We start from the raw sequence: 23950 nt of genomic DNA, 5'->3' as shown, positions 1-23950 counted from the left end.
GGGGGTTCATGCCTCTGTAGTCCAGTGAGTGGGTCACAAGCAGTTCTTTGGCTCCACTGTGGCTAGTCTGGGGAGTTGGTTCAATGCAGTTAGCAAGATGCATTGCTACTAGCTAGGAGTTTGGGCATGCCTTTTCTTGGGCAGGCTAGTCATGTTGGTCGAGAATATGGGCTACAGTCAGTCCATCACAGAAAATAAAGGGGAAGAGGAAAGGGTGGGACACTGGGGAGGAGGAATAGGATCACCTTTGCTGTGGGACTGAGCCTTGGCTGGTTATTGTTTAGAATTGGGGCCTTGGACTCTGCAGAAGGGCAGAGTACAACTGTGAAGTTGGTGGGGGGGTTGAAGGCAGCGTTAGGATCTGCAAGGAGCTAAGGAGAGATACAGTAAAACATGGATGCAAATGAGATAATGTCAGAAGGGAACTGTTCAAGGTCTGAAGTATCCTTTGTGGAGGACCCAATGAAATACCAAAACAGTTGTGGTCACATAATATGCCAGGGTCTGAATGGGAAGGCGAGGTAGATGCAGGCAAGCGCACATAGATGGGTTGAATGGAGACTTGAGAATGTGTGAAATCTGTGGAGTTATTGAGATGGTATATTAGGAGGTCTATGCAAATGTTTGGGGGTTCATTGGCACATCAAGACGAGACTGGGAGCCACCTGGCAGAGAAGCACTCACTGTATGCAATAGGGGAGAAAATGGCTGCAAGCCCACTTTGAGTGGACAGGATAAGTGGTTTTAGGGAGAGGGCTGTAGCAACAACCAATCACAGGGCTTTTAAAGGTTAAGAACATTGATCAGAGACCAACGTACAACACACAGAGATACAGGCTGCCTACTCCTTGGCCATCCAACAGCAATGACCCTCTTTGTGTTTTGTTCCTCCCGCTCTGACACAGCAATTTTCAGTCATCTAATTGACAGTCACACCTTTTCAGACATAGTGAGCTAAACGTTAACAATGTTGGACAAGGAGAGCCGAAGGTGTTGTCATGACCCAATACCATGTACATGCATTGTTCCTCCAGCCTCCAGATTGTGCAGTAAGTTCTCAGCACAAAATTCCATCTGTTGAGCCTCGACTCCGGCCACAAATTGACGTTAGATGTTCTAACATTAAATTTAGTACCTACACAGAGGTACAGACCGCCACGAGTAAGATTCAAGGACAAACATTTATATATAAGCTGAGAGTTATGTATAAGTCATGGGACATTGGCACCAGTACCAGGGAAGAAGGGATCCGTTCCAATGGGACAGGCTGCACTTGAATCATGCTGGGACAAGAGTCCTGGTAAATTGCATAATTGGGGCTGTGAATAGGGCTTTAATCTAAATATTGGGGGGGGTTTAGATCAGAGTGGTGCTGGAAAAGCACAGCAGGTCAGGCAGCATCCTGCTCCTTGGATCCTGCCTGACCTGCTGTACTTTTCCAGCACCACTCTGATTTCCAGCATCTGCAGTCCTCACTTTTGCCTAGTTGATTTTAAACTAAATAGTTTGGGGGGAGGGGGTGGGGGTGAGGTTCAGTGCATGCAAAATTTTGGAAAAGGTTGAAATTTGGGGGGGGGGTGGAAGGGGTTCAGAAGAGTTTATTAAAGTTTCCAAAACAAATTATAGAATATGGAAAGCATCAGGAATTTAACTTCAGGCACAGCAGATAAGGGGACAACTACAAAAAGGGAGGCAGTCAATGCAGGACTGAGAGTGTTGAACTGAAATGTGTGCAGTATACAAAACAATGCAAATGAGCTTGTAGTGCAGATTGAAATTGGTGGGTATGATGTTGTGAGTATCACAGAGTTGTGACTGCAAGGGAATCAGGGCTAGGAACTAAATATCCAGGAAACCATGTCTTAGCGAAAGGACGGTGAGCAGAAGGGGCAGGGTTCCCTTGTTAATCAGAAATGATAGCAAGAAGCACTATAGAGTTGGATGGAGTTGAGGAACTGTAAAGTGAAAAACACCCTGATGGGAACTGTGTACAGGTCTTCTAGCAGTAGCCAGAATGTAAGGAAGAAAATAAATCTGGAAGGTTTTGTAAGAAAAGCACAATTTCAATATCATGGGGGTCTTCAATATGCAGGTGGACTGGGAAAATCATGGTGGAAGTGGATTAAAACAAAAAGAGTTTTTAGAAGGTCTACCAGATAGTTTTTTGGAGTAGCTTGAGGTACAGCCCATGAGGGAACAGACACTGGATTTGGCGATGTGTAATAAGGCAGACTTGATTAGGGACCTGAAGGTGAGAATGCGTAGGGGTCAGTGACCATAATATACAGAATTCACCTTGCAGTTTGAGAGGGAGAAGCTGGAATCAGATTTAACAGTATTACGATTGAGTAAAGGTAAGTACAAAGATATGGGGGAGAAGCTGGTCAGAGTTGATTGGAAGGGGAATCTAGCAGAGAGGAGAGTGGAGCAGCAAAGGCAGGAATTTCTGGGAGCAATTTTGGAGACACAATGGAAATTCATTCCAGGAAAGAAGAAACAAACTAAGGGGAGGATGAGGCAACCATGGCTGATGTACATACAATGTGGTGAAGATTAGTAGGAAGCCAAAGAATCAGGGAACCTTTAAAAGCCAGCGGAAAATAATCAAAAAGCAAAAAGGAGGTAGAAGAATGATTCCAGGTGGTGAAGGGTTTTTTATATGAGAAACAGTGGAGGACTCTGGCTCTGTATTTGATGAAGCTTAGAAGGAGGAGGGGGTGATCTCATTGAAACATACGGAATTCTTAGAAGCCTTGATAATGTGATGTGGAGAAGGTATTTCCACTCGTAGGAGAGACTAGGACCTGAGGGCACAGCCTAAGATTGAAGGAATGACCCTTTAGAACTGAGATAAGGAATTTTTTCAGCCAAAGGGTGGCGGGTCTGTGGAACTCCTCGGCACAGAAGTCTGTGGAGGCCAAATCATCCAATGTATTTAAGACAGAGATAGATAGGTTCTCGATTAGTTACGGGATCAAGGGTTAAGGCAGGAGAATGGGGTTGAGAAACATATCAGACATGATTGAAGGGAAGAGTATACTCAATATGCCAAATGGCTTAATTCTGCCCCTATAACCTATGGTCTTAGGTCATTGTAACTCATGCCACCCAAGTACCCTCAATAAGTTTTCTTCTACCTCCCCCCTTCCACCACATCTTAATTGTTCTGCAGCTCGGGTGGAGGGAGCAAGCACTAATATTTTTCCATTGGATTCCATGATACTGAGGCCTACTTTAGCACCTTTGCCACCAACCTGCTGAGATAGATCAAGAATGAACTCTGGAACCTTCCTGTTTGGGGCATGTGGTTCACTGAGACTTCATCCACTCTCAGTGAATTGTGAAGATCAGCTTTTCAGAAAAATTCTATCCTTTCAGCTGCTAATTAAGAGAACAAACAGCTTGTGCTGTGAATTGAACAAATTATTCTTAATATTTGAAATTCAAATGAGAAAATGAGAAACATGAATTAAAAAGCTATTTAAATCCAACGGATAAAGAACTAGAGAGACATTGATAGGTTAAATAAGTGGGCAATAAAATGGTAAATGGAGTATAATATGTGAAAATACGAAGTTGTTCATTTTGGAAGAATGAGAAGTGATCTCATTGAAGCATATAGGATTCCTAAGGGGCTTGATAGGGTAAATGCTGAGAGGGCACTCCCCTCATGGGAGAGTCTAGGACTAGAGGGCATAGTCTCAGAATAAAGCAGCACCAATTAAAGGCTGAGATGAGGAGAAATTTTTTCTCTCTGAGGGTTGAGAGTCTTTGGAACTCCTTGCCACAGAGAGTTGTGGGGTCACAGTCCTTATGTATATTTAAGGCTGAGATTATAGATTCTTGATCAGTCAGGGAATCAATAATTACAGGGTCAATGCAAGAAAGTGAATGTAAGAAAGGTCAGATCAGCCATGATCCAATTGAAAGGCCTGAGGGGCTAAATAACCTATTCCTATTCCTATTTCTTGTGGTCCATCACTGTTGAACTATGTTTGTAATGTGCATGTGGAACATAAGAACAGGAGGAGGCCTTTCATTTTTTTGACCCTGTTCTGCTGCTCAACAGGTACCACAGTTGTTCTGTGTTTTAACTCCATTTATCTAACTTTAATTAATATGTTGATTTTGTTTTGGCTGTTTCTTTTAAATCTGCTTCTGTTTTTAATCCTGTCTTTTGTATACTAAGATGGCACTGGAGAATGGCGACTTTGTATACTTTTAATGTACTCTTTATTCCTGTACTTGAGTACATGTGACAATAAAATCTAAATCTAAATCATTTAATACACCCATACCTGTCAATCTTGGTTTTGAAATTTTCAATTATCCTTTCTGTGAATATGTGTTTCCTGACCTTGCCTTGGAATAGAAATAGATTGTGAACACAAGCCAATGAGGAACATAAAGGCAGTCTGTAAATGTTTCTATTGATATGTAAAATGAAACAGATTAGCAAGAATAAGTGTAGGCCATTACAGCTTTACAGGAAAATTTATAATGTAAAAAGATGAAAGTGGCAGAAAAACAGAAGTTACTTTGTATATCTTCACAGAAGAAGATACAAAGAGATCTAGAAATGATAGATAACCAAGGGACTTGTTTAACTGATTAGCTAAAAAGAAATAGTACTAGTAAAGAGGTAGCACTTGAAAATAGTCTGATACATTGTCAGGACCAGATGAATTACATCAAAGAGTGTTGAAGGAAGTAACAATATAGATTATGGATACATGGTAGTTGTCTTTTGTAATCTACAGATTCTGGAAAGTCGTCTGCTGATTGGAAGGTGGCAAAGGAGGGAGAGGAAAGGTACAGACTTGGTAGTTTGATGCCCATAGTAGGGAATATATTGGAATCTGTCATAAAGGATGCACTAATTAATAAAGCCCATTGGTTTGCGGTGGCACAGTGGTTAGCACTGCTGCCTCACAGTGCTAGAGACCCTGGTTCAATTCCTGCCTCAGGCAGCTGTCTGTGGAGTTTGCATTCTCCCTGTGTCCACGTGGGTTTCCTCCGGGTGCTCCGGTTTCCTCTCACACTCCAAAAATGTGCAGGTTAGGTGATGGTAACTTCATTGAATGTCAAGGGGTGGTGATTAGATTGTCCTTAATTGGAGATGCTTATTACCTAGCATTTCTGTGGTGTGAATGTTACTTGTCATCCCAGGCCAGGATATTGTCCGGATCTTGTTATATTTGAACATGGACTGCTTCATTATCTGAGGAGTTGCAAATGGTACTGAACATTGCACAATCATCAGGGAACATGCCCACATCTGACCTTATGATGGAGGGAAAGTTATTGATGAAGTAGCTGAGATGGTTGGACCTAAGACACTACCCTGAGGGACTCCTGCAGAGATGTCCTGGAGCTGAGATGACTGACCTCTGACAACCACGACCATCTTCCTATGTGCTAGGTATGACTTAAATCAGCAGAAAATTTGCCCTTGATACCCACTGATTCCAGTTTTGCTGGGGCTCCTTGATGCCACACGTGGTCAAATGCAGCCTTAATATCAAGGACTGCCATTCTCACCTTACCTTCAGAAGTGTCAAAGATCATTGATGAGGAAGCTGATACAAAAGATGAAGTCAAATGGTATCTGTGGCGAGATAGTAAAATGGATACAGAACTGGCTTGGTCATATAAGACAGAGAATAGCAGTGGAAGAGTGTCTTTTTTTGACTGGAGATCTGTGACATGTGATGTTCTGCAGGGATCAGTGCTGGGATCACATTATTTGTAATGTATATAAATGACTTGGAGGGAAATGTAAGTAGTCTGATTAGTAAGTTTGTAAATGATACTAGAAGTGGGGAAGCTGCAGATAGTGAGGATGATTGCCAGAGGATATAAACAGATTGGAGACTTGGTTGGAAAAACGGCAAACTGAGTTTAATCCAGAAAACGTGAGGTGATGCATCTAATGCAGGAGGGAAGTATATAGTAAATGGCAGAACCCTTAGCAGCATCAACATACAGAGGGATCTTGGAGTATGAGTCCACAATTCCCTGGAATGACAACACAAATGGATAAGATGGTCAAGAAGGCATATAGCATGCTTAAGCCTTCTTATTGGGGCATAAAGGTTGGTAAGACAAGTTGTATACAACTTTAGCTATAGTATCCTGTTCTGGTCGCTACACTACAAAATGATGGAGACTTTGGAGACAGTACAGAAATAGTTTATGAGGATGTTGTTTGGTTTAGAGGACATGGAGGTGAAATTGGACAAACTTGGTTTGTTTTCACTTGAATAAGGGGTGACTGCAGAGAAGTTTACAAAATTATGAGAGGCATGGATAGAATGGATAGTCTTTTCCCCAGGTTAGTAATGCCAATTACTAGGGGACATAGGTTTAAGGTATAAGGGGGTTTACAGAAGATGTAAGAGACAAGTTTTTTCACACACAGGGTGGTAAGTGCTGGAGTGTGCTGCCAGATGAGATGGAGGAGGTAGACATGGTGGCAATGCTTAAAAGAAATCTTGACATACATATGAATAGGCAGGGAATAGAGGGATATAGATAATGTAGAAGTGCAGCCTTAGTGAGCTGAAGGTCTGTTCCTGTGCTGTACTGATCTTTGTTGTTTGAGTTCAAGAAGGCAGCCTTTTGGTTCCTTCCCATGGGCATCTGGGGTAGGCAATAAATATGACTTTCCAAATTATGTTCCTAATTCAGTGAAGTAAACATTCAATCGGCTGTATATCCAATATATGTCAAGGCAGTTGGAGAGTTAACTTGTGTAAAATGGTTCAATACAATACAGGGCTAATTCTCCCAGGCTAATGACAGAATTAATCCTATTTCATGTGAATAGCTACCCAAGGGCAAGTGGAAGTGAAGACAATTGTGGAGTAAATGGGAGAGGAGGTTAAGGTTAAATTTAGCTGTAGGTCTAAGGACATGCATATAATTTTTTGTTGAAATACTTGGGATATTTCCAAACACTTTAATTGAAGGTTAAGCGAGCATGACTGGCTGAGACACTGGACAGAAAATTAGCAGATGGATTAAATTAACCTACTTATCAGGCAGCATCTGCTGTGGTCAAAGAGCGTGTCTATAACAAGTCTTGCAGCAACTACTTAGATTAATCTTGGAATGGGTTGGTTCACAAACAGGCACTTACCATCCTCTATGTAAATAAAACTTGCCTCTCACATCTCCTTCCTGGTATTTTACTACCCCAACTGATTGAGGCTCCCTCCACTTCTGATGGCTACAGGAGCCATAAGAACTAGGAGTAGGAGTAGGTCATTCAGCTCCTCGAGCTTGCTTAACCATTCAATATGGCCATGGCTGATCTCAATCCCAGCAACAATTCTACTTTCCTGTCTGCTCTCCATAACCCTTCAGCTTGCCATTCCCTTAAAAATCTGTCTATCTCCACCTTAAGTTTACTCAATGTCCCAGCATCCACCGCATTCTGGGGTAATGAATTGCACAACTTCATGATACTTTGAGAGAAGGAATTTCTCCTCATCTGTTTTAAATCTGCTACCCCTTATTCTAAAACCATGACCTTTCCTTCTAGATTGCCACAAGGAAATATCGTCTCTACATCTACCTTGTCAATCCCAGATAGCATCTTATATGCATCAGTTGGATCTCCTCTCAATCTTCTAAACTCCAGACATTTTAGGCCTAAACTGCTCAATTTCTCTTCATATGAAAAACCCTATTTCTCTGGATAATGAACTTCCTCTGAACTGCCTCCAATAAACTACATCCCTCCTCAAGTAAAGGCACCACGGCCGTACATTGTACTCCAAGTGCAGTCTCACTGATGCTTTACACAGTCACTGCAATACTTCCCTAATTTTGTACACTTATTCCTTTCGCAATAAATGCCAAAATTCCATTGGTCTTCCATATCACCTGCTGTATCTGCATACTCGCTCTCTGCAACTCATGCCCAAGGATACCAAAATCTGTCTGCCACGGTTCATGTAATACCTGGTCAGTGAATATCAGTAGGATATTTGACCATTAAAGTGAGGACAGCTAGGACTGATCCTGTCCTCAAACGACCGACATCCAGACAACTTAGGTTTCTTTGAAGGACACTAAACACGAATCAAATGTACACGTCCTTTCCAATTTTCTATATGGGCATCACTGACTAGACCAGCATTTGTTACCTATCACTAATTGCATTTGGGAAGGTGGTGAGCTGCTGGCTTTATCCACTGCAGTCCAAATAGGCTAGGTCCTGTAAGAAAGTGGGTTTCAGGATTTTGACTAGGCAACAGCAGATGAACGATAATATCGTTTCGCGTCAGCATGATATGTGACTTGGAGGAGATCTTGCAAGTCACAGTGTTCCCACACATCTGCTGTCTTTTTAGGGTGATAATAGTAATGAATTTAGAAGGTTCTGTTGAAGGAGGCTGGGTAAATTCATAGATCATAGAATCCCTACAGCGTGAAAACAGGCCATTTGGCCCAACAAGTCCACACTGACTCTCCAAAGAGTAACCCAACCACACTCATTCCCCTAACCTATTACTGTACATTTACCCCTAACTAATGCATGTAGCCCACACATCCCTGAACACTGTGGGCAATTCAGCATGGCCACTTCACCTAACCTGCACATCTTTGGATTGTGGGAGTAAACCCACACAAGCATGGGGTGAATGTGCAAACACCACACAGAGAGTCACCTGAGGCTGGACCTGGGTCCCTGGCACCATTAGGTAGCAGTGCTAACCACTGAGCCACCATGCCACCCCAAAGCAAAGACAGACGCACACGTTTGAAGTGCGAATCTGCAATTTTAAAATTGTGGCTACAAACCTGGCCAGTTTGGGGATTGAACCCATGACCTTGGCATTATTAGCACTACACTCCAACCATCTGAGCAAACCAGCCCACATAATTGCTGCAGTGAATCTTACAGATTATGCATTCTAACGTTGAAGGTCTTGGAAGGGGTACCAATCAAGATGGCTGCTTTGTCCTGATTGGTGTCACATCCAGGCAAGTCTAGAGTATCCACTACATTGCTGTATTCTGCAGATTGTTGATACGTTTTGGGGGATGAGGAAGTGAGTTAATTGCCTCAGAATTTAAAGAAACATAGGAGCATATAGTCCTTTGGGCCTACTCCACCATTCAGTAAGATCACGGTTGATATGGTTATGTACTGAGCTCCACTCCTTTCTCTACATTCATACACGTGACTTCCTTGTCTGACAATAATCTATTTACTTAGCCTTGAGCAGATTTAAAGGCCTTGCCTCCACAACCTGCTGGATCAGAGAATTCCACTCTAACAATACTTCAAGAGAAAAAAAGTCTTCATCTTGGCCTTAAAACAAAAAAAAACCCTCTTATTCTTAAATGTAAGTCTAAAGGGGGTGCAGGAGCAGAGACGCCTGTCTGTATTTTTTTGAAGGTGGGAGGACAGGTGGAGAGAGAATAAAGCATATGGTATCCTTGGCTTTATTAATAAGGGCATATAGTATAAGAGTGAAAATGTGATGTTGAATCTGTGTAAGACATGAGTTGGATTTCAATTGGAGTACTATGTATAGTTCTCGGGACCAGTGGAAGGATGTGAATGCTTTGGAGTGCCTGCAAAAGGGATTTACAGAAATAGTTCCAGGGTGGAGGAACTTTAGTCGTGATGATAGAGTGAAGAAGTTGGGACTGTTCACATTGGAGAGAAGAAAGCTCCAAGAAAATCTGACAAGAATTTTTCAAAATCATGAAAGGGAAGCATAGAGTGGCTACAGAGAAATTAATCCCACTTGTAAAAAAGAACAGATCAAGACGGCATAGATTTAAAGTGATTTGCAAAGGGAGCAAATGTGACATGAGAAAAATGGTTTCATTCAGTGTGTAGTTAGGGTATGTAATCGTGAACATGAAGTGTGGTGGAGGTAGGTTCAACTGAGACATTCAAGAGAGCATTGGATAATTACTTAGGTGGAAATGATGTTCAGAGATTTGGAGAAAAGGCAGGAGATTGGCACAAGGTAATGATGTTTGTTTGCAAAGCTAGCACAGACACATAGGCTGAATGGCCTCAATCTGTGCCCTTCTGTGATGATCAAGAGTAGTCAGACAAGATGATAATTGGCTCGGTTGCATTTGTCGTGCTTTTTGTTGACAGGATGTGACGAACCTGATCCTTTAACAAGGTTATGCTGTCCTTGGCTCTTTTTTCCAGAGAGGTTGTAAATGACACAGACTCTGAAAAGTCTGCAGGTGAAGGGTTTTAAGACCAAGTTGATAATAGCTTACAGAGACTGCCTCAGATGGAAGGCTTTCAAGATTAAAAAAAAACCTTACAATGAAAGGGGAGTAAGTAAGGACTGCAGATGCTGGAGATTAGAGCCAACGGTGGGGTGCTGAAAGAGCACAGCAGGTCAGGCAGCATCCAAGGAGCCGGAGAATCAATGTTTCAGGCAAGAGCCCTTTATCAGGAATGAGGCTTGTGAGCCAAGAGGGTGGGGCTGGGGTTGGGGGAAAGTGGCTGAGAATTCGATAGGTTGACGGAGGTGGGGGTAATGGTGATCGGTCGGAGAGGAGGGTGGAGCGGATAGGTGGGGTGGAAGATGGACAGGTAGGACAGGTCATGAGGGTGGTGCTGAGTTGGAAGGTTGGAACTGGGATAAAGTGGGGGGAAGGGAAATGAGGAAACTAGTGAAATCCACATTGATGCTGTGTGGTTGGAGGGTCCCAAGGTGGATTTTATCAGTTTCCTCATTTCCCCTCCCCCCACCTTATCTCGGTTCCAACCTTCCAACTTGGCACCGCCTTCATGACCTGTTCATCTTCCTTCCCACCTATCTGCTCCATCCTCCTCTCTGACTTATTACCATTACCACTCCCCCCTGCATTTACCTATCACACTCAGCCATCTTTCCCCCTCTAGCCCCACCTCCCTCTCATTTATCTCTCCACCCCCTTGGCTCACAAACCTCATTCCTGAAGGGCTCTTGCCTGAAACATCGATTCTCCTGCTCCTTGGATGCTGCCTGACCTGCTGTGCTGTTCCAGCACCCCACTCTCGACAATGAAAGGAGAGTGGCCATTTCTCCCAGTTCAGCTTTTCTCTGCTTTGATTTTTTTTGCAGTAGTGTGAAGAAAGGCTGCTGGACCCAAAGAAGCAGGTCCAAGCTGGTACTCTCTTTGTGACTTCTATCCTGTAAGAACCTGTGTTTGATTTTTCCTTTTGTGCCAAGGGATGTTTATGGGAATTGTTGCAAGTATTTGAAACAGTATCATAGTCTGTTTGGTTTTCAGATAGGATAAGTTATTTGGTATTCTGTTTTCTGTTGTTTGTGTTTTATTCAGTAATCTTGTAAATAAATTCTGTTTTGTTTAAAATGAAGTGGTTTGACCAGTTGATTCTCTCCTGGAATATCCACTTTACACTTGCTTAAAACAGCTAGCAAAGTTAGAGTTTGGGCTACCTTCTTGAAATGTTTTGAAGGGGCTGGCCTGGTCCATAACAAGGGCATACCAGCCTAACTTTCCACATTAACATGTAGATGCCAGTGTTGTAGTTGTCCTTGAACAGTTTGGCTAAAGGTGCAGTTAGTTCTGGAAGACAATTCTTAGTACTACAGCCATAATATTTTCTTCATGGGATTGACTGAGAATAGGAATAAACCCAAATTACTGATTTCTACACATTTCCTTTGAGAAGGCAGTGCTTTTGGAAAGCTCTGTGAGGTACAGCAAGTATACAAACATAATCTTGTCACACGCTCAGAATCACCCTCAATACTGTGTTAGCTTTTATCTCCTCATTTTGAATAATTCTAGGAGCAAGGTAACACAACCTTAGTTTATGTAGCCTTAACTGATAACTTTTCAGCACCCAATCTCACCTCAGTACACCTGACTTTATTAGTCAATGTATTGATTATAGGAGGTGGGATGTCATGTTACAGGACACTGGTTAGGCCACTTTTGGATTATTACGTGCAATTCTGGTCTCCCTGCTATAGGAAAGATGTTGTGAAACTTGAAAGGTTGCAGAACATATTAACAAAGGTGGGGGAAGAGGCTGAATAGGCTGGGGCTAATTTCCCTGGAGGATCGGAGGCTGAGGTGTTACCTTATAGAGGTTTATAAAATCATGAGGGGCATAGATAGGATAAATAGCCAAGGTCTTTTCCCCAGAGTAGGGGAATTCAAACTAGATTACATAGGTTTATGGTGAGAGGGGAAAGATTTAAAAGGGACCCAACCCAATCAGCAACTCTTTCACAGAGGGTGGTGCGTGTCTGGAATCAGCTACCAGAGGAAGTGATGGAGGCTGGTATAATTACAACATTTAAAAGGCATCTGGAAGGGAACATGAATTGGAAGGATTTAAGTGGATTGCGCCAAATGCTGACAAATGGGACTAGATTGATTTAGGATATCTTGTTCAGCATGGACGAGTTGGACCAAAGGTTCTGTTTCCATACTGTACACCTCCAGAACTCTCATGTATCTGCACGTCTCATTTAAAGCTGGTGTATGCATTCTAATGATGTGTCAGACAGAATTTAACATGGCTTTTGGACAGGATATAATTGGATTTTATCGAACAGCAGAGTAATATCCACCTTTTTCTATTCAGAAAAACATAAGGAAATAGAGCTGGAGCAGGACATTTTACACTTCAAGCCTCCTCTGCCATTCAGTAAAACCATGACTTATTTGTACCTCAACTGCACCTTCCTGCATATCCCTATATCTTATAGCACCCAAAAATCTATTGACCTTAGTGTCAAATATATTCATCGACTGAGCAACTGCAAATCTTGAATAGAGAAATTCAAAGATTCACAACACTTTGTGGGATTTTTTGCTTGTGTAAATAGAGGAGGCTTTTGCATGAATTAAGCAGCACAAACTCTTAGCTTGATGGAGTATAGGTTTGACAGAGTAATTAACTTGACGCACTTGGTGAGTGAAGACAAGGGTTGAACTCTTTTCTAAAGACTTAATAAGTGATAAACAAACTGTCAGTGCTTAGTTAATTATGTGGCTTGCTGTAACTAGTTATCAACTCATGGGACTAACTCAAGTTTCTGGAATTTTTTTTAATGAAATGCAGAAGCTTTTGCTTACACACAAAGTAAGTAGCACAGAGTATAGTTTGATGGTATATGTTTTGACACTGTACTTAACTCGGTAATTTGATAAGGAAAGAGTTTTTTTTGGTGTTTTACAAACCAAGAAGTGGTCTGAGTCTGGGAGTGGGAGACAGCAAGATCTGGTGTGTAGCTGCTCAATGTTTTTATTCAAACAGGCCAGAAATGAAAGGCACAGTAGGGAATCTCTACTTACTAGAAAACCACTTATCCCATGCTATGTGGGAATTCTTGGAAACCTCCTGAGGCCTGGATAGTCAAATGCACAGGAAGTGTTGCCAGCAACAGTAGGTCAGGTTGTGTGTTTCAGAGCTTGAATTAATATCTGGATTCACTACTGGGCATTTGTGCGACCATATGATCTAGGAGAGAAATAGGCCGTTAGGCCCATTGAGCTTGCTACATTAGTCAAAGAGATCCTAGCTGATTTGGCAATCATCAACTCTACTCTCCTATCTTTTCCCCATGAACTTTGATTCTCCAACTTATTAAAAATCTTCCATCTCAGCCTTGAATATATTTAGTAATCCAGCCTCTACAGGCCTCTGTGATAAACAATTCCAGAGATTCACTACCCTCAGAAAATAATCCTCTTCTCTATTTTAAGTAGGTGACTCGGAGATTATACCTTTGGTTCTAGACACTCTCATTAAGAGAAAAAAAACATTCAGCATCTAGCTTATCAAAATCCCAAAGAATCTTATACATTTCAATAAATTCATCTCTCATTCGTCTAAACTCAAATGAGTACAGGTTCAACTTCCATTGATTAAAAAAAATCTCTCCATGCCCCTGGGATCAACTTCATGAACCTTCTCTGGACCGTTTCCCATGCTATTATCTTTCCTTAGATAAAGGTATCAAAACTGTTCACAATTTTCTAGACATGGTCGAATTCGTGCCTTGTATAATTTTAGCAAGACTTTTCCCTTTCGATATGCTTCATTCCCTATGAAATAAAAGCTAACATTCTTTTTGCCTTCTTTCTTAAGTGCTGAACTTGTATGCCAGCTTTTTGTGAGAGGTAGAATTTAAGGAAGAGCAGAGTTTAAACTATAGAGTTATATATTATTTCCTAGTTATCACTGGTTAAAGATAAGATTTTCATGAACAGTTATTTTCTTGTTAGGCACAGAAATCTGTTGAATATTTGTTTTAACCTAAGTTGACGGTCTGATACTTTGAATAGTTTGACTCCGGAAATGGGGGTGGCTTGATTTCCAGAGCACTCCCCCAGTGAATTGTGTCCATAAAGACAGCCTATTGTTCCATTCCAGTTTTGCCTCCTAATATTTGACTCCAGATCTGTTCTCACCACAGCAAAATTGACTCTCCTCAAGGTGACTATTTTTACTTTACATAACTCCTTGACTTTTTCCATAGCTAACCTAAGAACATATCCCAGATCAGTCCCTGAACCAAATCCAGCAATGCTTGTTGTGATGGAAGCATGCTGATCAGCAAAATACTGCTTAACGCATTTCAAAAACCCTTCTAACTGTCATCTTTTACATTAGTACTATATTAATTTATGCCAGGATAATTAAAGTTCAATATTGTTGCTTATCTACTGATTTTGCATCTCTTTGCAATATACTTATAAAGATCTCCTTCACAGTTTGTGGCTTATAGAATATAATGAGTTGTATACTTGAATTATTTCTGAATTAATCTCTTTTAAAATATGTTCTTCAGATATATGTACATTAAAACATCTTTTTAAAATGTTCTAATGCTGATGCCTGGGGAACATGATGATATACTCCAGTTAAGTCTTAAAAACAATGGCCTATAAAACTCCACTTGTTTCCCTTGGCCATTTTGATTTGATGCCATCACTGTCCCTTTATTTACATGGGCTTCATTTGCAAACAAATTAAGTCCTGTCAGGCATTCTAAGAGCTGTCCTGTCATTACTATATTGAACCTGATAAATGTCTGGAGAAGCTGGCTTGGAGCATGACCACTCTTGCCTGATTGGTTAGTTTTTGTTGAGGTGTTGCTGTTTACTGGCTGTCTGCTTGCACACCTTGAATATCTAGCATGTGTTCATGCCCTTGCTGTCAGGGAGATGGTCATTCTCAAAGTAGGGAGTAAGCCAGAGAAAATGCTCCTACACTTTCTCTCTTATTTGCTAGGAGCGAAGGAGAACTGAAACCACGCTTTTAATCCCTGTATGTTTTTATAATACTGATGCTCAGAACTAGATACAGTGTTAAACGTGAATGGGTTTCTCACACTGATCTCTGCTGGCGTGATACGCCTGCTTGTAGGCCGCTGTTTGACTGTCGCAGCTCGCGAGTCTGCTGCCACATTCTCTGTCCTGGCTGACCGATCAGCTGCTGCAAGGATCTCATCCAATTTTTCTAAAAACAAAATTAGAACATTACATAAGAAAGGATAGAGAGGAGAGAATTTTGGATCAGAAGAGAAGGTATTGCAGGAGGTAGCATATAATATCAGAAAAGACAGGACATTGTTTTTGAAACCACAGAATACGACATCATTGAAGAAAGGATATTATGTCAGGAGAACAGGATATTGCATCACAAATGATAGGGTGTAACATCCTTTCTTCTTTGATGCAATATCCTAGGCTGTAGATTCAAATCCCATTTGAGAAACATGAGCACATTATTTAGGGTGGCAGTTCAGCGCCGTACTGAGGACTGCTGCATTGTAGAAGGTGATATATTTCAAATTAGATACTAAACACAAAATGTCCTTTTTGAGAGAATATAAAATGTCCCATGACATTGTTCAAAGAAGGGCAGCGGAGGCTCCCTTATTTTGTTGTCAAACTTTAACACATAAAATAGACTATCAGGTTAATTCTATCTACTTAGGTTATAGGAAAGTGTAAGTTGTTAGTTCAATTTTCTACATTACAGCACTTGAAAGGGACTATAATTCACAGGTATGTCACTGGGCTTCAGGGTGTCCTGGGATTGTGGATGCTCCCAAAGCTGTTTTTTCCCTTTTTGGATAAAAAAAATAGATGAATGACAATAAGTTCCAGGAGCTAGTGAGTTGGTAACTAGAAGGTATCAGTGAAAGATTGGCATCAAAAGACCAAAGTTTAGATCAGAGTGGTGCTGGAAAAGCACAGCAGGTCAAGCAGCATCAGAGGGGCAGGAAAATTGACGTTTCGGGCAAAAGCCCTTCATCAGCCTGAAACGTCGATTTTCCTGCTCCTCGGATGCTGCCGGACCTGCTGTACTTTTCCAGCACCATTCTGATCTAAACTCTGGTTTCCAGCATCTGCAGTCCTCACTTTTGCCTATCAAAAGACCAAAGGGTGAGTGAGAAACAATACTTTTGTGCAGTAGGTTGTAGAGACATGGAATGCAGGACCATAAAAATGTGGGAAAGTGGAATCCAGAAAAATATTCTAAGTGGGAAGGAGAAAATATGTGAAACATGTAGGTATAAAATAATCTGGAGAAATTGCAGGTTGAGTACATTCACATAGGTGTAGGGTAAATGGCTAACTGTACCACATAATTAATTAGTTCTGATACAAATTCGACACCAACAACTTTCTCTGCATGAAATTATTTGGACTGACTATACCTCCTCCTCCAATGAACTTGTTTCTGGATGCTGGTCTGTTGACTGATATGGCATAATATGGATTGTTGATTGTACATGTCTGTTATCAGCTTCCAGTGTTTAAGTCACACAAACAAGAAGCTGTAAAGCTCTAGGTGGGTACAACCTTAGGAGTGGTGTGAGATGTGTTCTTTGAATGTGAGACCCAACAAGAAGGGAGTAAGTATTTCTGTTCCATTAAACCCATTTAAAAAGGTGTTTATCGGAGTGATAATATGCTGACTGGATTCAAGTTGCACATGTCATTCAGATACCTGTAGATGTAAATCACTCTGATATCTCACTGAAACAAGGACTGTTCCTCCAAACACTATCACACCACTCAAGGTTCAGTGCAGGTTAGTTGGTTAGTTACAGAGTGAAGCTCCCTCAACATCATAGCAGGAAATATTTTCATTGTCGCATCGTCATTACTTATTTCTAAACTTTGGGCTCCTTCAGCCAACCATCAGCCTTTCTTCTATGGAACACCTGATCGTTTCATCCAACTCATTTTCTACAATCTCAAATGCAAATCATCTCTTGTCCAGCTCTGAGCTATGTGGACGAGAGCAAGATTTGTGGTTGAATCAGACAAGAAATCCAGTGAGAAAGATATGGGGTCAGAGTCCCTGTGTATATTTAAGATTGAGATAGATAGATAGATTCTTGACCAGTAGAGAAATAGAGGGTTACAGAGAAAGGACAGAAAAGTGGATATGAGGAATGTCAGATCAGCTGTTATCTTATTGAATGGTGGAACAGGCTTGAAGAGCCAAACACACTACTCTTGCTCCTGTTTCTCATGCTTTTTTATGGTGAGGCCTATCTGAATATCAAGAGCGCATCATACTTTTGCTGTATGGTCTGCCAAGTTTCTCGCCAGGCTGCAGCAAACTGCCAATTAAAATGTTGGACACCACACACCAATAACTCAGGGCCACAGCACCCCCCCCCTTCATGGACATAGGTGTCTAATATGTTCCAGCCTCTAAAAACCCCTCAGAGCATATCTCTGATCTAAATACATTATGCTTCTGCACTTCACTGCTACACCCTGGGCTGTATTAGCGATCATTGAATACTGCAGCAAGGACACTGTGTGGTCAGGGACATGTACCCAGCTCATGGACTGCATCAAGCTGCATTGCTGGCTTGTTGGCTTGCTATCACAGTCACAACATACCTGCTTGTTCACAGCAAATGTTTCCTCTGAGCACTCGAAGCACTGTACATGCCGATGTTTGGGCCAAGGTCATTTTGGACATTGACTTCCAGTTTTGTAAGTCACTGCCGTGCACGGACAAAAGTCTGTGCAGAGGAAAACAAAAAGTGGGAATGTAGCTGAAGCATCACTGCCTTGTCTTCCTGTTTAGCAGGAAGATTGTCATGGTTATCAGCAGTCATTAATGAAATCAAGGACAGCCTCCAATACTAACTTAGGGGCTTGGACATAGTCAAGCAGCACGATGGCACAGTGGTTAGCACTGCTGCCTCACAGTGCCAGAGACCCGGGTTCAATTCCCGCCTCAGGCGACTGTCTGTGTGGAGTTTGCACATTTTCCCCATGTCTGCGTGGGTTTCCTCCGGGTGCTCCGGTTTCCTCCCACAGTCCAAAGATGTGCAGGTTAGGTGAATTGGCCATGCTAAATTGCCCGTTGTGTTAGGTAAAGGGGTAAATGTAGGGGAATGGGTGGGTTGTGCTTCGGCGGGTCGGTGTGGACTTGTTGGGCCGAAGGGCCTGTTTCCACACTGTAAGTAATCTAATCTAATCCAGTTAAATCAGTCCGATTCCTTTCCTCAAGGGGTGGGAAGCTGAACATCGAGCAGCTAACCACCCTTCATACTGGCTTCTGCCCTAATGAGGGCTGTTTTCCTTCTGGAATGAGAGAGGTGCAGATATTAAAGGTCATGAAACTGGGTGGCAAAGCTGTTATTTTCCATGCAGATGGCAGGTGACCAAAGCCGGTGAATCAGCACAGCAGGTATGTGGGCTGAGTGGTGACAGGGATTGGGTTGGGTGAGAATGAGTGAGGCAAGAGAGAAACTGGTAGCTAGGTACAGTAGCAGAGACGGAATGAACATGTGGTGTTGCAGAAAAAATGGTAGCACTTACACGGGTGGAGCAGAGAAGGCTATTGACATTTTTCTTATACATTTGATTCTTCCTCCAGATGCTGACACTGCACTAATCCAGATGGCCAGGCTGGCATCGTCTGGTGGTGTCTCCTCTACCCCTATCCTAAGGCAAGAGGCCTTTTTTTGTCTGTATCACTCTGTTGAGCAGGATCCCCAGGTGTCTTCCTGCAAAGTGGGGTGACCATTTTTCCTTGTATGCCATGTTTGGAGTAAATGTAAGGAGCCATGCGGGGTAGCTCTGGACTGACAGTGCTTGTCTCGGAGCAGAGTGGGCTTTTAAAGATGGTGTGCCTGCAAGGGATGCTGGTTCTATGGTGGATATCTGGTGAGTGGCAAGTTGTTCCTAGTATGGCACCTGGTAAAATGGGACTACAATTGGACATGTGGCAGGTAGTTAATGAGGCACATTTGGTAAGGTACAGTGCAAAATCTCATTGCGCCACGCAGTGATAATCCCTCCAGAAAGCTCGATGCAACTTGTATTTAGCCACAAATATGTAAAATTCACCCCATAAAAATTAAATTAAAAGGACAAAACAGTGTCCGTCTGGTTAGTTGCAGACTGAGGCTTTCTTCCATACATCTTTCAATCACTACTTTCACAAAGAGATTTTATCCAGCTCCTTCATGGATTTGGTGACACTATCAATACCCAATATTCCTCTGGACTGTCTGTCTCTATCAGTCTCTGACAGATTAAATGCTCTCTCCTGAGGTGAGTTTGGTGGCAGGGAAGCATTTAACCAGGCAGGTAGGTGGCAAGTGGGGACCACACCTCCCACATTCCTCTGCCATGATTGAGTCTGGGTTGCAGAGTCTCATGGACAGTTCATCATCCATTACCAAATAAGGCCTGTCCATGGATAATCAATACCCACTTAAGGGCCAAATCCTGCTCCTTGTGGTGTTCACTCAGTGGTAGGCAAGAGACTCGCCATGTGTAAGCTCAAATAGCAAACAATATTGGGTTTGCTTGTGGGCTCCAGAATCGAGGGGTGGGTGTTGAGGTTATGTGGAAATGTGAGATGGTTATATTAGGTTTGTTCAAAGGCATTCAATGCCTGATTGTAGAGTTTGGCATCTGGAAGTTGGGGTTACCCACTGAGAATCATCATGACCCCTATTCCAACATTACTCACCTATGGCTGGACTCTCACTGATCTTGGGCCTAATTTGGATGCATTGTTGACAATGGCCTCTGTTCAAACTGATTCAACTGAGCAGTGCAGAGCTTCACAGCTTGTAATTATCTGGTAACTCTTGCAGGCAGTATTTCTGTCCTGTGATCTTTGGGAAATACCATTCATAACGATGGACCTCCTAAGCACTTTACAACCAATGAATTACATTTTTTGAAGTGCAGCCTTTGTTGAAGTATAGCAGCCAATTTGTACATAGAACATTCCCAAAACAGCAATACAATGAGGATGAGTTGATCTGTAATTTTGATGTTGATTGGGGGTTCAATATTGACAAGGTCATCAGAGATAACTCCTCTGCTGTCCTTTGAAATAGGATCATTTGCCACCATGTGACAGTGCAGATGGGGTCTCTGTTTCATATCACATCTGACAGTACAATATTCCCTTAGTACTGCAGTGGACTGTCAGCTTGATTTTAGAAGGTCTTGCATTTATATAAACCCTTTAATATCTTTAGGATGTCCTGAATGCTTTACAGCCAATGAAATTCCCTCAAAATGTTCTCACTATTCAAATATAAGCAATGAGGTGCACAGCAAGGTTCCACAACAGTAGTGTGATAATAACCACATTCATCTGAGATTAGATTAGATTCCCTACAGTGTGAAAACAGGCCCTTCAGGCCAACACGTCCACACTGACCCTCTGAAGAGTAACCCCACTCATACCCATTTCCCTCCACGCTGTGGGCAATTTAGCAATTCACCTGGCCTGCACATCTTTGGACTGTGGGAAGAAACCAAAGCGCCCGGAGGAAACCAACGCAGATATGGGCAGAAGGTGCAAATTCCACACAGACTGTTGCCCGAAGTTGGAATCAAACCTGGGACCCTGGTGCTGTGAGGCAGCAGTGCTAACCACTGAGCCACCATGCTGCCCATGTTTTATAATTATGTAGACAGGCTATGATTCCAAGGAAAACTTGCCAGCTCTTTTTAAAAATGATATCTTAGGATTCTTCAGAAATATAAGACAAGGCCAAATGAACCTCAGTTTAACTTCTTATCCAAAGGGTTATATAAATATAAATGGTCCTTTCTCAGTGTTTGACAGAGTCGTTAGGAAGTCCAGACAATTTTCTCTCTTCATAACTCTGGTCATCATAAACATTTAGAGAAAACCAAATCTCACAAGGATATCTGCTGGGAATCAGCTAATTCAATACATATCTGACATAGAGACTAGGAAGATCCCAGCTTTAAAGTTTAAATGTTACTCTTGGAGCAGAGTCTTCTCAGGCTTCAGGGACCTGACATCAGTGTCAAATAGTAGTCAACATGCCATTGTGAGGACAATCACCTGGATGTGACTTTTACATAAGATAAGACTTTCAGATAAGAAAGACAGAAGATGCTCCAAGATAGTAATATCCTATTTCAATTTCTTAAAAAAAAACAATAAAAAAAGACTCAGCAGACAGACCACTGTAGAGGGGGTGCCATACCTCAGAGAAGGATGTGTCTACAGTTGAAGCCAGGAAGACAGGGAAAGCCTCATAGTTAACTTGGAAGTGCTGGCAATTCTGAAGAAGGGACACTGGATCCGAAACATTAACTCTGATTTCTCTCCACAATTGCTGCCAGATCTGCTGACCTTTTCTAGCAATTTCTGTTTTTGTTTCTGATTGCCAGCATCTTCAATTTTTTGGGGATTTTTTTGCTAATTTAGTAGTACCTGCTTTGCCTAACTTGGACAGTAAAGTTTTGTTTGAAAAATGAAATTTTGTGGTGTAATTCATTCAGTTAGTAGCTGGGAATGACTTCTCTGAGATTACAACAATTCACACATCTATACACATCTCTCTTTAATAAATTTAATGACTGAACAACTTAAAAGCTCATTGAACATAGACTCAACATGTTTAGGTAAAGAAGCTGCAAAGTCAGGTAGTGAAAACTAGTCACCATTTCACTTTTTAAATAAATATAGAATAATTCTTCTTCTCAGTACTATAATAAGTGGTACTCAGTGGTACACCAACTGTACATCATGCCATGACATATTTATATTATTTTATATTTTTTCAGGCTGCCATGATGTGTTCATTATAAGATGATCTGTTTGTATTGGTTCCCTTGATTCCCTTTCTCTCCTCCCAATTGCATTCTATTTCTCAATTTTCTTGGTATTTTTAAAACCAGCTTCCTTTTCATTTTAGCTTGCGCCATCCTTCCTCTTCCAACGATCTATCTACTGTCACCAGTGGAACAATTCATTCTTATTCCCACTTCTCCCTGCCTTGTCCCCATCACAGTTTCCCCTACCTCCACTGATCTGCCTACCTCTCATGAGTTCACCCTCATTCCTCTGGTTCTAGTTTCCATCCTCTCCTGATTTCCTCTTTCCTAGTTCACTGAATCTCCAGATATCCTGTGTTCCTCTCTGGCTTTTATTTCAAAGTCCCCTGGATCTGCTGTTCAACCCCCCACTCCCATTCTGGTCATTACTTTCCTACTATCCTTTAATCTCCTTGTCCTAGTTGGCCACTGAACCCTTTTCCCCTCAGCCTTTAATCACCTCATTGAGACTCTTATCTTCAGTCTTCATCTATTTTCTCCCTTTTCTCTCTCCCGCTTAGTTTAAGTATCAGTTTGACTCAGTTAGCAACACTCTCAATTTAAAGTCTTCTTCAAATAGTTTTCACTGGAGTTATGGAAGATGGTTGGGTGAACGCTGAGTAAGAATTCACTTCCATAATCTGGGCTGACAGTCTTTATGGTCCTTGGCTGAAGCACAAAACCTTTGTTCTGGTGGATATAAAAATGCTGTGAAACTGTGTAAAGAAGAGCAACAGCTGGTGTTCTGGTGAACATTCGTCCCACAAACAACATTATGAGAAAGATTATCTGAACATATACTTATCGTTTCCTGCATGTTCTAACCAAAATAATTTTCTCATGCAATATTGGAAAGACAAAGGTCTCCTTGTGCAGCATGCCAAGGCTTGGCGCTGATTCAGCTCTGCTAAGTAGGACAACGATGAAGGGTCAAGTTCTCATACTGCAGAATACAAAGTCAATGAGCAAGGCTGTATAGAGTATGACACCATGTAATGGGGATAGATTCAGTTGTGTAGGAAGTTCAGTGAAATTGCAGAGTTTGCAGATGTAAGGTCTGAAACTAAGTTCTCATAGGTCCCAAAATGAAGGTCTGAGGCTTATATTTTAAGACTGCAGGTGAAGGACAAAGACCCAAAATACCAGATACCACCAAGAAGACATCTTGGCATCTCTTGGAGATGTTAATTTACTGAGAGGTAGACTAAGTACTTTCAGTTATATTGCTTCAAGAATTTCATGTGCAAGCACCCCATGTGAGAGTTCAAAGTTTTGCCTTAATGTGAATTTCAACAACTGACCAAATTCATTACTATCATGCATTCAGCACAGATTGGGAGGAAATGGGGGTAATTTGCAAAAGTGTGGGTCAAATTTTATTGAATTACGTCAAACAAATGATCATCCTCAGGAAGTGTGTTACACAAAATAATGCAGAAAACCTTTCCTTAGTCTCTGAATTGGACCCAAAATTTGAAGTCACAAGCACAGTCTTAGAGACACTAACATGCTATTTCTTTGGAAGAAAATTAGAGGCAGCACACTCAGCATTCATTTTTAATTTCAGAGAAAATCATGTTAACAAGATTCTTAGGGAACTGTCAAAATCTCTTTTTTCTTACCTCCTTCCTTTTGCATCAAACCAGGAAAAAATGAATTGATCCATCAAATCCATTCATACATAACCCAAGAGCACTCTATTTTAACATGGACAAAACTCACCGATTTAGTAGCCTTCTACTGCCCATGTACACTTCATATACAGTCTACCCAGCCATTTCCTTACTGTGCCAGATTCCATTTGTGACAGCAGTTTAAAACATGTTTATAATTTTGACTTCACACA

General features: G+C 41.7%; 1 protein-coding gene across 1 annotated transcript in view; it reads right to left on the bottom strand.

The window, feature by feature from the left end:
• The window catches only part of shank3a (SH3 and multiple ankyrin repeat domains 3a), a 973942-nt gene that overhangs the window by 77529 nt on the left and 872463 nt on the right, over nucleotides 1-23950 (bottom strand). Inside the window, exon 21 of the mRNA XM_072562789.1 lies at nucleotides 15354-15481. Within this exon, the coding sequence (XP_072418890.1) occupies nucleotides 15354-15481 (128 nt within the window). The remainder of the gene's footprint in view (nucleotides 1-15353; nucleotides 15482-23950) is intronic.

This window comes from Chiloscyllium punctatum, chromosome 44 (assembly GCF_047496795.1).
Source record: "Chiloscyllium punctatum isolate Juve2018m chromosome 44, sChiPun1.3, whole genome shotgun sequence".
Lineage (NCBI taxonomy): Eukaryota > Metazoa > Chordata > Chondrichthyes > Orectolobiformes > Hemiscylliidae > Chiloscyllium > Chiloscyllium punctatum.
This window is presented reverse-complemented; position numbering and strand designations above follow the sequence as displayed.